Here is a 17,352-nt window from a genome sequence, read left to right on the forward strand (position 1 = left end):
CAGTGATTATTCAGATTATCCTTATTAAAGATATTTTCTATGTAAAAATATAAGTTTTAAAGCTGAAATCTAAGAACACTTTGAAAATGAGAAATTTTTCAAATTTTTTATGACAAAACAATTCCCTAAGAACATCCAAAATTGCCAGAAAACAGATCAGAGAAGTACCATTTAAAAGTAACGCCACACTGGGTAACCGCTGTACTGGTCGGATGAGAAGTTCAACAAGGCTTTGCCGTCCACACTCTGGTTTAGCTTGGTTTATCTGAAAGGAATTACAAAAAATTTTTTAAAGGTTTTCTGCAAAGATGAGACACTCTATGTTTATGTGATTACACTTTATTACTTGTGACCTGATAAGAACTAATAGGAGAGGAGTGATGGCAGTTGATCTCTGGCAGGTTACTGTGGTTTAATAATCTCTCAAGCCCTGAAGGAGCCTCCAGGCAAGCCAAGAATTAACATCTTAAACAGAAAGTGAGTTCCTCTAACCACTCATATATATTCTACTTTAAGTTTCTCTTAAGTCTACATCATTCAAAAGAAAAAAACAAATTTAAAATATTAATTATGCTGGTATCAAAAAAAACAAAGTAAGGCATTGGTAGGAAAAAAATCACTAAAAGTGAAACAAAAATATCTCATTGGAAAATTTTTAGAGGTGTTTGAGAACTAAAACATGCATAACTTAAAAAACAAACAAACACCCAGAGACAACATTATTCTTATTCACTCAACAGCCTCTGAGACCCTGCTACCTAGGCATGTCAAAACTTCCAAAGCTCAACATCAGTGTCCCTCTCAGGTAAAGAAAAAGTTAGCAGATAACATTAAGGTGTTCTTACATGGACACATTTTTACAAGTATAATTTTAATGAACTCCTTCAGAAAAGTATTCTCAGAATTTTATTAGAAAGAAATGTACATTACCTTCAGAAAAGCATGAAATCTAGGTTTCTGTTTTTCACATTTAATAATTGTTTCCTTGCTCATTTCAAAAAAGTTCACAAAAGGAGGGTAGGTTTTTACCAAATCTTTTGACTAGGAACAAGAAAAAAGAAAACCAACATTAATTTGTAATGCACGTTACCCTTAGTCAACAAAACTTAAAGCTGAATAATCAATAATCAAAATCTGACATACTGAATGTGAAAGAAAAGATTAAAGTAAGTTTCCTCTCAAGTTAAATACAGAAATGCATTTTATAAACTTCTCACTAGTGAGTAAATTACTAAACAATGCACCAACTGGTACACAGAGCCTAAAACCTGAAAAGCAAATAAAGATCCAGAAAGAAACAAAAGTATATCAAAGCTTATTTTACTGATATAAATATGGCAAATTTTTAAAACTGCTATAAATTCCGAATATAATAATTAAAGTTGATCTATGCAGCCCAAGAATATGCTATTATTTATTGAAGGATCCAAACAATCATTAAAAGATGAACTTTTATTACCCAAAAATGAAAACAAAAAAAAGGGAAAATATCTTAACTGAGAAGACTAACATGTAACAAAAAGATATGAGACAATAATTTGCACATTTGGAATTCTTAACCAACCAGAAAGAAACATCTAAGGACTATACAGTAAGGATGAAAGTTAGGAGGCCTCAGGAAACAGAAGTAAATGTGTAAGAACCCAAGGCACTGAAAACTGTAAATCCTATTCAAAGAGACTGAAAGAAATTTTTGAATTCTATTCACAGCATCTCATTCAAAATTAATATACTTTATTTGATAAACTTAGGCTATGTTGTTCTTATCCTAGAGAAGAAACAGTTCATTGGAAGTTTTTATGCAGAGCAGATACAATGACACAAAAAAGTGGTATCAACAAGGAAAGAGAAAAATAAAAACTCAATCATTGAAAATTTCAAAGAAAAAAACCATTACCCTGTGGCTATATATGAAGGGCAAATAACATGATATATAGTAAAATGATTGTAGCATAGTACAATTAGTGTTCCTAATGATGACCTGAGCTGTCAAGAAAATGTTAGACAGCATATAGAAAGCATGTTTCAGAAGACCAGAACACTTTCAATATATTTTACATACACAACTATGTCAAAGTTTTAAAAGCTCTCACATTTTAAATGTAACTTTCATTCCTTGCCAGTCCTTGATGAGATGACACTCTAACTTGAAAACCTAAGAAAGAAATAAAATACTTACATATTTAAGAAAGATATCACCAATGCTTTTGCTCTCATCCCAATTAACAATAAGGTCTTCAAGATCATCCTGAAAAACCACAAATGGAAACATTTAAGATTGAATTTGACAATCTCTTAAAGATTCATTTGAAAGACACACTTTACAAAGTATCTTGATTTCATGTGAAAAACAATTAATAACATTCTTTCTCCTCAACAAGATATTAAATAACTTTTTGACTATGAGGAAAATATCCTTTGAAAAATAATTAAGAAAATATAAAGAGTGTCAAGTAAGACTAAGCCTAACTTCCCAGTATGATGTGATAGTTCAATATTTTTCCTAATTATTATTAACTATAAAGCTGATTGACATGACATTATAGAAAACTACTTTCAATCCTGCTGCTGAAGCATCTTACTTAACTTCAGCCATCAGAAACTGTAATCTAGGTGCTCTGCGCCCCTGCCGTTGCCGCCACTGCTACCAAGACCAAGAGGGCTGCGAGAATCCCTGCCTTCCTCAAGAATGCTGAAGACAAGGAGCTGCTGCTGATGGCATCCTTCACCATGGGGGGCCTCACTATAATTCTGCCCACACTCAGCCCCTACGCAAAGTACACCATCATGATCAACGAGGCCACACCCTGCAACTACCCAGTGCCCCTCCAAGACAATAGGAACACGCCTGATGTGCCCAGCCACCCCCAGGACCCCTAGGGCCCAAGCTTGGAGTGGCTGAAGAAACTGAGAGCACCTTCTTGGACAAGGAGAGGCCCCACCCCAGCGGCCCACAACAAAAATGAGAAAAACAGAGCAAAAAACAAACAAAAAAACCCAAACTGTAATCTATAATAGGGATCAGCAAACTTAAAGGGCTAGATGGTAAGTACTAAGTTTACAGCTTGTGGGCCATATAGTTTCTGTCACAAGTACTCAGAGTGGAAGCAGCCACAGACAATACAAAAATGACTGAGTGTGCCTGTATATCAATAAAACTTTCTTCACCAAAACAAGCAAAACTTCACCAAAATCCTAAAACTGGCTAGATTTCATCCATTGACCATAGTTTGCTAATCTCCAGTCTATAAAATTTCTCAATCATCATCCTAACACTACATATTTGTAAAAATTTAGAAGACATTTAAAAGCTTTATCAGGTAATAAAACACAGATCAGATGATAGTGAGATGCCAAATGATATGCTTTAACTGAAATTCTAAAAGTGACTTTAAATAGATTTTAATCAATAAACTTGTACCAAAGGTTCTCAAAGTGTTATATGCAGAACCTCCAACACACCTTTTTAGTGGGATCCATGAGTTAAACTATTTTTATTACAATACTAAGGCATTATTTGACATTTTCACTCTAATTCTCTCTCAACCATACAACAGAGTTTTCTAGAGACTACGTGGTATGTGACACTGCAACAGACTGAGTTAAGAGCAGACATGAGAAATATTCTTCTATTAAGCCAGACAGTAAAAACATAAATCAACATCACTCTTCTCACTATTTTTTTTAGAAATTAGGTATTTTTCACAAAGAATGTTATTTATGCTACCATATGTTAAGTCATTACTACTTTAAGTGTATTAATATATGTTTTAAAAATTGGGATATCCACATACAAAAAGATTAACTTAAACCCTCACCTCAGCCAAAAATGAATTCAAGATGGATTATACACCTATCTGTAAGAGCTAAAACAATACAACTTTAAGAAGAAAACATAGGACAAAATCTTCAAAACCTTGGGTTCGGCAAAAATTTCTAAGATATGATACTAAAAGCATATTATACTTTAAAAAAATGGAAAAATTGGACTTAAGCAAAATTAAAAATTTTGGTTCTTCAAAAGACATCATTTAAAAAATGCAATGACAAGAAAAAACAGATTGGGAAGAAATATCTGCAAAACACATAGCTGATAAAGGACTTGCATCTAGAATTTATAGAGAACCCTTACAACTCACTAAGACAATACCCAATCAAAAAATGGGCACCAGATCTAAGTATACATTTCACAGACATAATATACAAATGGCTAATAAGCACATGAAAAGATGCTCAGCTTCATTAATCATTAGGGAAATGCAAATCAAAACCACTTCACATCCTAGAATGGCTATTAAAAAAAAAAAAAAAAGAAAGAAGAATAAGTATTGGCTAGAATGTGGAGAAATCTGAACCCTCATACATTACTGGTGAGAATATAAAATGATGTAAAAAATTTCAAAAATTTTAAATCTAAGAATACTAATATGTCCCAGTAATTCTACTCCTAAATATCTATGGAAGAGAATGAAAGCATGCCCACACAAAGGTTTGCACACAACGTTCACAGCAGGATTATTAATAATAGCCAAAAACTGGAAACAACCTAAACTTCCATCAATTGGTGAAAGGATAAAGAAATGTGGCATAGCCATACAATGGACTATTATCTGGCCATACAAAGGAACAAGGTACTAACATGCTACATCACAGATGAAATTCAAAAATACGCTAAGTATTTTCTGAGAGAAGCCAGGCCTAAGACACCATATAATGTATATTTGCATTTATATGAAATGTCCAGAAAAGGCAAAGTCGTAAGATAAAATGTAGATTAGTGACTGCCTGGAGGACCTGGGGCTAACATTGGGAATTAATTATAAATGGGCATGAAGGATCTTAATGGGGAAGGTGAAAATGTTCTAAAATAGATTTATGGTGATGGCATCACTTGATAAAGTTATTAAAATCACTGAATCACATTATTTTAAAAAGGTGAATTTAAAGACGTAAAGTATACCTCAATAAAGCTGTTAAAGAAAAAACTGATGTATCTTAAAAAATATTTTTAAAATTTTCTATTCTAATTTCAAATACATTTAGTACCAATAGATAAAACCCACATAAACATAAGTACCTCAATAATTTTTAAGAATTATTTGAGACCAAATAATTTAAGAACCACTATCCTTCCTACACTCTGTAGATTCAGAAAAATCAAAAGGGGAAAAAATTACTTCCAGTAGCATAAAGGTGAACTCAGGCAAGAATAATTTAACAGCCCACAGAGTCAAGAACTAGATTTAACTATCTAAAATTGCACTTGAAAGACAACAAAAGGAAGAAAAGGACTATAAGTAAGACTAACCTTGGAACAATATAGTATAATGAATTCTGGCACTGACTAGCTAGTTTTAAATACTGGCTCTAGGCCTTGTTAGTTCTGTGCCCTTTGCCAAGTTACCTAACTCAATTTTACCTAACTCAATAAGTGTCTCAATTTTTATTCTGAAAAATGAGGATAGTAATGACTCCTACCCCATAAAAAATTAAATTACTTAATACTTATATAGCACTTAGAATCCCTAACAGATAGTAGTGCTCCATAAGCTATTATTAACTATATTTTCCTATGTATTTAATATAAAATATGGAAGATCATCTGGGAAACTGTGATGCAAAAGAGAAAAACTTACAGCTCTGCCAATATAATCTAGTGGCACATTTCCAAAGTGTAACTACAGGACGGCTGTATATCCTTACCTAAGAACATTGCTTTCAGAAAGCAAAATAACCTTTAGGCACCCTGAAAAAGTCTACTGTTTCTGGTCAACCTTTAAGTCCTGGTGCCTGTTGATGAAATAAAGATTTCTGTCTTAATCAACCGTTAGCTTAGGGACTAAATAATAAAGGAACTAAGGCTTAGAGAGTTTAATTTGCCCCAAATCACATGCAAATTTGCCCCAAATGAACCGCTATTCATACTCAGGCTTGTCTGACTTCAGATCCCATGTCATTCTACCTGCTCTATACCAGTTTCTACCCATTAGAAATGGAGAGTCAGGTTGGCAGGCGAGGCGAGCCTCCAAGAGCGTTATTCATAGTGCCACTATTTTCTTACAATGTTTCTATGGGAATATGGTTGACAGACACTGGCACATATCTCCTTCTTATCCATACACAATTCTCCATAGGATGCTCTCAACTTTACCTCCTAGCCATGGCCATAAGAGAACTCTATAGTTCTAAGTCATAGAGCCTAGCTCCCAAAGCCTATTAGAAAAGTAAAGGAAGTTGTAAACAGATTGGAGTAAGAAAGCTAAGCTCTTTCCTTCTCTTCCTCCTGGTTAAGATTTCTTTTGTACTGTTACCATCTACTTTTATACAAGACGGGTTTCTTTTTCACTTAGCTCACTGAACACCAAGGTATCAGATTCCCCACTATACACCTTTCCCTGAGTAAGTACAAGGTACTTTGAGACTTACGCTAAATTAACAAACCATAAACACAGAAAGAAAATGTACTCCCTCCAATTCCTCCCTCCCTCTCTTGTTTCGTCATAGTTCCGAAAAACAGCAGGCAGTGGCACATCAAGGACTAACGTTGATTAGTTCCGAAAAGGAAAAATTCACATGTAGGAAAAGATGTTCATATCAATCTCAAAAATTCTCATTTTAATTTAAATATTAGCATGCTAAAAGTTGGAGGCAAATAAAGAATTAGACCAAAGGTGTCCACATAATATATAAGATGAGAAAATACACTGAGTTCCAGTCCTGATTCAGACGTTTAAAAGTAGAATGACCATTATTCAGCAAATATTTACTGACAGAAATCTAAGTGCCAGACAGTAGTTGCAAACATGGTGGGTAAAAAACTATTTTAATCCTTCACAAAACTTTTGAACATTAGTTTACTTACTTTCTGAATTTAGTTTATTACTAACATAAACTGCCATTGTTATTTATTGAATGCTCAGTGATAGGCACTATGCTTAGTGACTTATAAAAATGCAAAAACTGAGAATAAAAATTTCACAACCACCCATGAGTCACATACTACTATTCCCACTTTATAGGTAAAAAAACTGAAGCACTTAAGGTTACCTTACTTCAAATCCAGATCTACTGTGGGCACAGTCCTTATCTGTAACCACTATGCAATGCTATAAAACAGACATCAGTACTTCTTCGGAATACTGTATTAATGAGATGATATGAAAAACTGCACAAATGTAAGACACATTTACACAGATTATTCACTAAATACTAAAAGAATATATCTGTTTTTGTGCCAATACCATACTATTTTGATTACTATAGCTTAGTAGTATAGTCTAAAGTCAAAGAGTGTGATTTCCCCAGCTCTGCTCTGTTTTCTCAATATTGTTTTGGCTACTCAGGGTCTTTTGTGTCTCCATCCAAATTTTTAAAACATTTTTGTTCTAGTTCTGTGAAAAATGCAAGCAGTAATTTGATAGGGCTTGCATTTAATCTGTAGACTGCCTTGGGTAGTATGGTCATTTTAACAATATTGACTCTTCCAGTCCAAGAACACAGTTTATCTTTCTAACTGTTTGTGTTGTCTTCAACTTTTTCACCAGCATCTTATAGTTTATGGAGTACAAGTCTCTTAATTAACTCCTTAGGTAGGTTTATTCCCAGATATGTTATGCTTTTTGATGCAATGGTCGATGAGATGGTTTCCTTAATTTCTCTTTCTGATATTTCTTTGGTAGTGTATAGAAAGGTAACAGATTTCTGTATATTAATTTTGTATCCTACAACTTTATCAAATTCATTGATGAGCTCTAGTAGTTTTCTGGTAGTATCTTTAGGCACAAAAACAGATATACAGCTCAGTGGAACAGGACAGAAAGCCCAGAAATAAACCCACACACTTAAAGTCAATTAATCTACAACAAATGAGGCAATATACAATGGAGAAAAGACAGTCTCTTCAGTAAGTGGTGCTGGGAAAACTGGATAGCTACCTGCAAAAGAAAGAAATTAGAACACTTTCTAACACCACACGTAAAAATAAGCTCTAAATGGATTAAAGACACCATACATAAAAATAAGCTCTAAATGGATAAAAGACCTAAATGTAAGATGAGATACTCTAAAACTCCCAGAGAAAAACATAGGCAAAACACACTCTGACATAAATCACAGCAATGTGTTTTTGGACCAGTCTCATAGAGAAATGGAAATAAAAACAAAAATAAACAAATGGGATCTAACAAAACTTAAAAGCTTTTGCACAGCAAAGGAAATCACAGACAAAACAAAAAGACAACTTACAAAATGGGGAAAAATATGTCAACAGTGCAACCAACAAGGGATTAATTTCCAAAATATACAAACAGCTCATATAACTTAATAGCCCCCCCCAAAAAAAAAAATACAAATAGTCCAATCCAAACATGGGCAAAAGACCTAAATGCATTTCTCCAAGAAGATATACAGTCAGCCAACAGGCACATGAAAAAATGCTCAATATTGCTAATTATCAGAGAAATGCAAATCAAAACTACAATAGGGTACCACCTCTCACCAGTCAGAATAGACACCATTAAAAAGTGTACAAATAATAAATACTGTAGAGGGTGTGGAGTAAAAGGAACACTTCTTCACTGTTGATAGGAATGTAAACTGGTGCAGCCACTATGGAGAACTGTATGGAGGTTCCTTAAAAAACTAAAAATAAAGTTACCATATGATCCACTCCTGGGAATATATCCATAGAAAACCCGAAAAGATACATGCAGCTCAATGTTCACAGCAACACTATTACAATAGCCAAGATATGGAAACAACCTAAATGTCCATCAACAGATGAATGGGTAAAGATGTGGTATGTATATACAATGGAATATCACTCAGCCACAAAAAAGAATGAAATAATGCCATTTACAACAACATGGACATAAGTTAGAGGAAGACAAATATCATTTGATATCACTTATATGTGTTATCTAAAAAAAAATGATACAAATGAACTTATTTACAAAACAGAAACAGACTCAGAGACATAGAAGACAAGCTTACAGTTACCAAAGGGGCAGGGGAGACAGAAACTAGGATTTTGGGATTAATATATACACACTACTATATACAAAAAGATAAACAAGGACCCTCTGTATAGCACAGGGAACTATATGCAATATCTTGTAATAACCTATAATGGAAAAGAATCTGAGAAAGAATATATATATATATATATATATCACTTTGCTGTATACCAGAAACTACCACAACATTGTAAATCAAATATAATTGAGTAAAATATATATGTATATGCATATATATGTGTATTTATATACATAGCATCAAGAAGCAATATAGCATTAGTAATAGCCAAGACATGGAAACAACCCAAGTGTGCATGAATGGATGAATAGATAAAGCAAATGTGGTATTATACAATGAAATATTATTTAGCCATTAAAAAGAAGGCAATCCTGACATTTGTGACCATATGAACAGACCTTGAGGGCTTTATGCTAAGTGAGATAATTCAGAGAAAGACAAATACTATATGATCTCACTTATATGTGGAATCTAAAAAAAAAACCAAACTCATAGATACAGAGAACAGATTGGTAGTTGCCAGAGATATGGGGGAGGAAGATGGGTAAAATGGGTAATGGCAGTCAAGAGGTATAAACTTCCCGTTATGAGAAAAATAAGTCCTACGGACATAATGTAGACCATGGTGACTGTAGTTAATAATACTGTGTTACATTTTTGAAAGTTGCTAAGAGAGTAATCTTAAAAAGTTCTCATCACAAAAAAAGAAAAATTTTAACTATGTGTGGAGGTAGATGTTAACTAAACTTACTGTGATCACTTTGAAATATATACATGTATCAAACAATTACTTTGTATACCTACAACTAATACAATGTTACCCTGTCAATTTTATCTCATTAAAAAAGGGAGGGGGAAAGCAAGACAACATTAAGGTTAAGGAGTACAGAATCTGAAGTTAGACAAAAAAAAAAGGACTCAAATCCTGTATCCAGCATTTATTAGATGAATGACTTCAGAAAAATCATTTAATCTCTGTATGTAGCTGTTTCACATCTATAAAATACAGACAATTATATTCACCTTCTTGGTAGTGTTCAATGGATGTGGGAGTAATTGATAGTGGATTATATTTAAAAGAAGAAAAGAAAAAAATGCTATCAATAAAAAAGAAAGAAATAAAACAAAATTTTAGGAGCATTTCAGTGATGGGATTATAGGTATTTTCAACTCCTTTTTCCCTTTCTCCTGATTTCACAAATAAATGTTTGACAGCACACATTGATTTCATAGCAGGAAAAAAAAGAAAATACAGGCTTTAAAATTTTTACATGTACGACAAACCTGAAATCAGCCAGAAAATAACTACTCATTGAAATATTGGTAATCCAAGTTTATAGAAGAATCTTAAAAATTTTTGTTATGCATTATAATAACTAAAGGGTGATAATCATTTTCAAAGCTCCAGTGAATCACTAGTGAATAAAACAAAAAAAGCAGCAGACTCACATATACAGAAAACAAACTACCAATGATTACCAGTGGGGAGAGGGAAGCGGGGAAGGCAATGTAAAGGCGGAGGTGGGGGAAGGTTATTATGGGATTATGTGAAATCATGTGTGTAACTTTTGAAAATTGTAAAGCAGTATAGAATTTAAAGACTCCTTTATTCAATAAGAAATTAATTATTTTTTAAAAAGCTTCAGTGAACTAGAGAACATGATCTTCTGAGTTGAGATTATGATCCCATACATATAAAAAGCACTTAACATTTTATATTGGAAGGTAACTTGCACACCCAGACTGGCTAAATGACTGACACAAAATGATCTACAAATTGGGGGTAAACACATAGATGAAAACCTGCTTGTCTTTCCACTCTACCTCTATGCCTCTTAGTATTTCTTATGAGAAAAAAGATCATTTCAAGAAAATTTTCCTCTTCAAATATTCAGAATCCTAACTGGAAATAAGGATAAACTAGTTTGAGGTTCTATAGCTAAGAAAATAAAGATTCCTTCAAAATTACTTGTAAATTTAGAAATAGGTGAAATATAATAATGGATTTTGATAAAATAAAAAATATAAACATTTGATAAACTGCATTTTTATTAACTTACATATCTTATATTTTGTCTATACTGTGCAATAAAAATCAAAAGTGAATGTATTTGTTTGAAAACATTGTGTAATTCAGATTGATCTTTTTATTACAATATGGAATAATATCCATTAATATGGATTGTTCTGAGAAGAAAACTGATCAATTTTGACCAGGCACCACACAAGAAAAATAAATGGAAATAAAACTAAATTACTTTTAAGAGTTAAGTGAAACCTGCCCCAAAATTACTTTACTATGAGAGACTGATACCTGGAAATCAGGGACCCCTCATCAAAGGAAAATTATTAAAAAGAGGATAGCATTTTCTTATATGGTTTCAGCATTTATCTGACCACGTATGAAAAGAGAAATGAATGAAATGATTTCTAAGTCCCTTCCACCTTCATAGTTTTTCAAAAAAATCAAAGCAAACCAAACATACATAACCCAAGAGGAAAAACAGTAGGAAAAAAAAAAATAGTACTAGCAACTACATGTCTCTATAGAAAAGACTTCATAAGGTCTAAATTCCTTGTTTTCAGATTAATCAAAATCAAAAAACAGGCAAACAACAAACATTAATAAGGTACTAGAGCCAAGGGAAAATGATTCAAGGGAATAAATGAAAGAATAAGAAAATTTTTAAATATATATTTTTATTGAAGTATAGTCGGTTTACAATATTGTGTCAATTTCTGGTGTACAGCATAATGAAGAAATTTTAAATGTGAAACTTAATTAGCTAACCAGAAGTATCTGAAAAATCATAATAAATATACACAATCAAAAAAGAATTACCACCAACATAACATATACAAATTTACCTTTATCTTAGTGTGCACATCAAAGATATCTGGAATACTACCAAAAATAGTCTTAATCTCTTCTGGTGCAAGGATAGGTCCACCACGTTGTCCTTCCTCTTCCAATGGTACTTGAAATAACTAGAAAGTTAAAAGAAAAAAAAAAAAAAAAAAAAGACTAGTTTAGGTAGATTGTGGAAAATGAAAAAAAATCTTTTAAATCTAACAGACAGTGATAAAGGAGATAAGATTTAATGAAAAAGAAAAGAGTAATTAAAAAAAATACTTCTCCCTAAATTTGAAATCTTTTCTCATAACATTTTCTATTCTATTTTATCCTACTTATCTATATATCTGTGTATGTATGTATATACTCTTATAATAAAATGTTATGTTAGAATCTAAAAAGTTTATCACACAGTTCTAGAAATCATTAAAATTGTTAGTATGATACAGAGTAATTTCTATTTTTTTATTCAAGTCACTAAGGAAGAAAGCAATAAATTATTTCCAGACATATACTTCATACAAGTAACATATTTTGAAATGGTGGCCAAAAAAGTTGGCTTAGAGGAAAGAGACTGGATTTGAAACCAGAAGATCTGTTTGTATCTATGTTGCTACTTGCATTAATCTTAAAAAAATAAAAGGGAAAAAACCTCCTACAACTAGTAAGTGAATTTAGCAAGGTCAAAGGATACCAAGTCAGCACCCACATGCATGCATGCACACACACATGCATGCACACTGCAAAAATTGTATTTCTATGTACCAGTAATGTACAAATTGAAACCAAAATCTATAAGCAGTATCATTTACAATAAAAATTAAAATACTTAAGCATAAATATAATAAATCACGTACATGATGCTGAAAACTACAGAATGTTCATGAAAGAAATCAAAGAAGACCTAAATAAATAAGACATATGGTCATGGACTGCCAACACAGTAAAAATGTCAATTCTCCCCCCAAAACAGACTTATGAATCTACCCCAATGTCTATGAAAAATGCCATGACTTTTTGTAGATTAAAGAAAACCTTATTCTAAAAATTGATGTAGAAAGGCAAAGAACTTCTTACTATAAAGCTGCAGTACTCAAGACTGTGTTGTACTGGTAAAGAGAGAAACATTCAAGACCAACAGAACAGAATAGAGTCTAGAAACAAACCCATGCAAATATGGCCAAGTAATTTTTGACAAAGGTGCAAAAGCAATCCAGTGGAAAATGGCCAGCTATCCAACAAATAGCACTAAAACACCACCTGCCATTGGCAAAAAAATGAACCTCAGCCTAAATATAACCCTTATACAAAAATTAACTCAAAATGGATCACAGATCTAAAGGAAAAACCTAAAACTATGAAATATTTAGAAAACCTAGGAGAAAATCTTGTGACTTGGGTAAAGAGTGTTTAAATATGAAATCAAAAGCATGATGTATAAGACAAAAAAATGATAAAAATGTGTTTAATTTTGATGAATTTATCAGAAGACATGAGAATACAGGCTATAGACTAGGAAAAAATATTTGCAAATCACCTATCTGACAAAGGACTAGTATCTAAAATATATAAAGAATTCTCAAAACTCAGGAAAGAAACAACCCAATTAAAAATAGGCAAAATCTTGAATAGTTATTTCAATAAAAAAGATACACAAATGTCAAATAAGGACAAGGATAGATAGTCAATATCATTAGTCATTTTGGAAATGTAAATTAAAGCCACATTGATACAACTACCTACCTATTTGAAAGGCTAAAAATATTGCTAAGCAATGGTGAGGACATGAGCAGCTGGAACTCTCACATATTGCTGGTGGAAGTGCAAAATTGTATAGCCCCTTTGGAAAAAGGTTGGGCAGTTTCTTTTAAAGTCAAACATATGTACCATATGATCCAACAATCCTACTCCTAGGTGTTTACCCAAGAGAAATGCAAACATATGCACCTAAAACTTGTACACAAATGTTGGTAACAGCTCTATTCATAACCACTCAAACGGGAAACAACTCAAATATCCTTTAATAAGTGAATAGATAACTGTGGTACATCCATACAATGGCATACTACTCAGCAATAAAAAGGATCAAACTACTGATACATACAAGTTAGATGAAACTCAAAGGCTGAAAGAAGCCAGGCTTAGTAGGTTATATACTATATGATTCCATTTATATGACATTTTCAAAGACAAAATTACAGCGATGGAGAAGAGATCATTGGTTACCAGGAGTTGGAAGGAGAAAAGGGTGTGACATAAAAAAAAACAGTACCAGGAGTTTTTTGGGGAGATGGAAATGTTTTATATCCTGATTGTAGTGGTGGTTATACAAATTTTCACATGTGTTAAAATTCACATAAATGTACATCAAAGAAAAAGACAAGTAAAAACTGTATAATTTAAGATAAAAATTTCACTTAAATTTTAAATAGCTAATTGACTATTTGACTAAAGTTATTTGACTAAAGTAAAAATAATAATGTACTATTGGGTTCTTAACATATACAGAAGTAAAACGAGTAACAATAGCACAAAGGACAAGAGGGAATGAATGGAAGAGGAAAAAAAGAAAAAGATAAAAAAATTACATTATAAATAGTAAGAAACTATGTTAAGATTATGAACTGTTCCTATTTTTAAGAACGACTACAATTCTAGACTTGTTTATCTCCATCCATCCCAAAATACATATATATTTAGGCCTTCCATTTCTTCAAGTATAGTGAACTTAACCTGCTGAAAACAATTAAAATACTGAAGAAAAACCTCATTCTAAGTACAACAACAAGGTGACAAGAAAGTAAGGTCAAAATCTAAGTCAAAGTAAAGTAGAGTACTAAAACCAACTTTTGTCCCAAAGACATTTGCCTAAACCAATATAAGCTAATTTTCACCTACAAAAGCCTCAAAGGGTAAGAAGACCAACACAAAAGCTAGTTTTCAACATACTAACAACTTGCAGTAAACTTAAAAGTGTGTTTAACCTATGACCCAGAAATTCCAGGATTTTGCCCAGAATATTTTCTTAAGGAGCAATGAATAAGAATATTCACAGCAGCACTACTTTAGTAATAGTTTAAAAAAAAAACAGAACAAAAGAAAACAAAAAAAACCAGCAACAAAACACTAAAACTTAAATTCAATGTCTATTAAAAATAAGTTAAATAAGCTGATATATTCATAAAGGAAAATGAATTACTGCTATGCGCAATGACACAGATGCATCCCAAGAACATTTCTATTAAGCAAAAAAGCAACACTAGAAAATATATAAATACTGTTACATTTACATAGTTTGATTTCCTACACATGTGATAGATCTATAAAAAGAATGATAAGCACAAAACGCTAGATAATAATAATATCTGAGGAGGGGTAAAGGAATGCGAATGGGAAAAAACACAACAGAGATTTCAAAGATATCTGGAACCATTTATAAGCATTCGTTTATCTAGTCAACATTTGAAAATCCTAAAATCCTAAACAAAATATTCAGACAACCAAAATACATCAAGATTCATTAAAACCTCTCAGCAGTCTGAAGACACACTATCTAAACAGTTCTACTATGTTTGCTTTAATTTCCGAAATAAAATTAGCCAGAAACTATTGATTCTACCTTTCCAACATTTCTGAAATCTATCCTCTTTTCATTTCCACTGAGACTATCCTAAGAAGTTCAGGTTTTCAAAATCCCAAACCAAGACTGCTGAAATAACATCCAAATTAACCTCCTTGCCTCCACAATTTCCCCTTCCTCAATATCTCCTTCAGTGTGCCAAGTGACTTTCTAAAATACAAGTCACACAGCATCTTTCCCTTCCCATCAAAAATTCTTCTATAGTTACACAGCACACTGTACAAAGGCCTTCTCCAGTCTAACACAGGCAGTCTTATCTCAACTCTCACCGTATCCGTACCTCAACCCCTCGCCTTGTCTCCTTAACTCACCCACCCAAAAGTCTAATCCCCCTAGACTACCCTGTAATACCTTAAATGATACGTATCTTCCATTGTTTGTATTGTTGGAACAATCTCAAACACACTTCCCACTCATATTCTTTGCATGCACTGATCATAATCATGCTTTAAAACTCACTTCAATTTTTACCTTCTTTTTCCGTGATACTTTTTCCAGTGTTCAACCCACTGAAAATTCTAGCCCAACACCTTGCCTAAGCTGGAAGAAAAGTAAAATTCTCACCATACAAATCTCCAAATATCTTAACTAAACCTCCCTCGTGATACTCCTAACTTTCCACTTCGTATTAATGTTTAAGTGTGTATGTTTTATCTCCTCTTCCAGTCTAAGCTCCTTTAAAATGTGAATCCTCTTTAACACCTGGAATAATACTTTATATTAGTAGGCACCTAAGTACTATATAGAATAAATGAAGTCACTACTGAATATTGTCTTAATTTGGGAGCTAAGTTAAAATCAAATTATTTCAAGTCAAAAAAGAAAAAAAAAAGGACACATTAGCCCTAAAGAAAACACTATCATGAATTTAGACCAAAATATTTTTTTAATAAAGATTAGGTATTTTGAATTTATTTACAAAATAGACCATAATATTTTAAGTAAACTTAGGTGAGTTTTTACTATGCACAGTGGTATGAAACTTTGTCTACAGTGTAATAATTACAAGTGCTTTTTAAAAAGAAGTTTTAGTGAATTTAATTGATATGCAAATTAAAATTTGAAAACTCCAATGCATTAGCATGGCCTACAAGGATTTTCATTTCTAGGTAATAAATGCTACCAAAGTACATGAACAGTATATGCCAAGGCGATTTTCTGCTACTCAGCCACATTTTGGCTGACTATAAAAACTTCAACAAGAAACTCTTGTAGGATGATTCCCCTTGAGGAAGAAGAGCAGAGCTGACTTAAAACAAGTAAAGTTTAATACAGCAGAGGGCCTCATAAAACCTTGACTACTGCTAAACAAATTAACTGTGAAGAATAACCTCTCCGTGACTACCAAGAAAGAAGTCTTTCCATTTCTTATTCATGTATTTTATCAATGGTACAAGCAACTAAAGGCTATTACATTGGACCCTAATGAGTTATATTAAGAATTCAAAAAGAGGTCAGTTAAAAATTAAACCCCAATCAGATCTCCCAATCCTTTTTCTATTCAAAAACAAGCTTGGTGGTATCAACTTTATTTTCCTGACAAACTATCTCCTTCATTACCTAGAACAATTTATTCCTTCTTCCTACAAATTCCAAAATAATGCTCCTATTATTATGTCTTTCAGAACCTTGAATTTTGATATATTCCTTATTATCTTCTTCAATCTTATCCTACAAGGATTCACTAGAATTGTTTTTCCTCAGACTTAACTTTTCATAGTACATTTTAATATTAGTAAGCAATGAATGAACATTTATGACTACTGCATACTTTAAGAAAACTTGACACATGAAAGGATTACTAAAAAAAAATTACTGACATCCA

The 17,352-nt window shown here is 32.4% G+C and overlaps 1 protein-coding gene and 1 pseudogene across 8 annotated transcripts in view; one reads left to right on the plus strand and one right to left on the minus strand.

Moving 5' to 3' along the window:
* The window catches only part of ECT2 (epithelial cell transforming 2), a 53,804-nt gene that overhangs the window by 20,573 nt on the left and 15,879 nt on the right, over positions 1-17,352 (minus strand). For all 8 annotated transcript variants that reach the window (XM_045511258.2, XM_074367852.1, XM_074367844.1 and 5 more), the window contains 4 exons: positions 11,902-12,021; positions 2,180-2,248; positions 931-1,041; positions 169-265 (listed from right to left, as the gene is read on the minus strand). In XM_045511258.2, the coding sequence (XP_045367214.2) occupies positions 169-265; positions 931-1,041; positions 2,180-2,248; positions 11,902-12,021 (397 nt within the window). The remainder of the gene's footprint in view (positions 1-168; positions 266-930; positions 1,042-2,179; positions 2,249-11,901; positions 12,022-17,352) is intronic.
* Positions 2,263-6,057, plus strand: LOC123614789 (NADH dehydrogenase [ubiquinone] 1 alpha subcomplex subunit 3 pseudogene; annotated as a pseudogene).

Source organism: Camelus bactrianus, chromosome 1 (assembly GCF_048773025.1).
Source record: "Camelus bactrianus isolate YW-2024 breed Bactrian camel chromosome 1, ASM4877302v1, whole genome shotgun sequence".
NCBI classification, from domain to species: Eukaryota; Metazoa; Chordata; class Mammalia; order Artiodactyla; family Camelidae; genus Camelus; species Camelus bactrianus.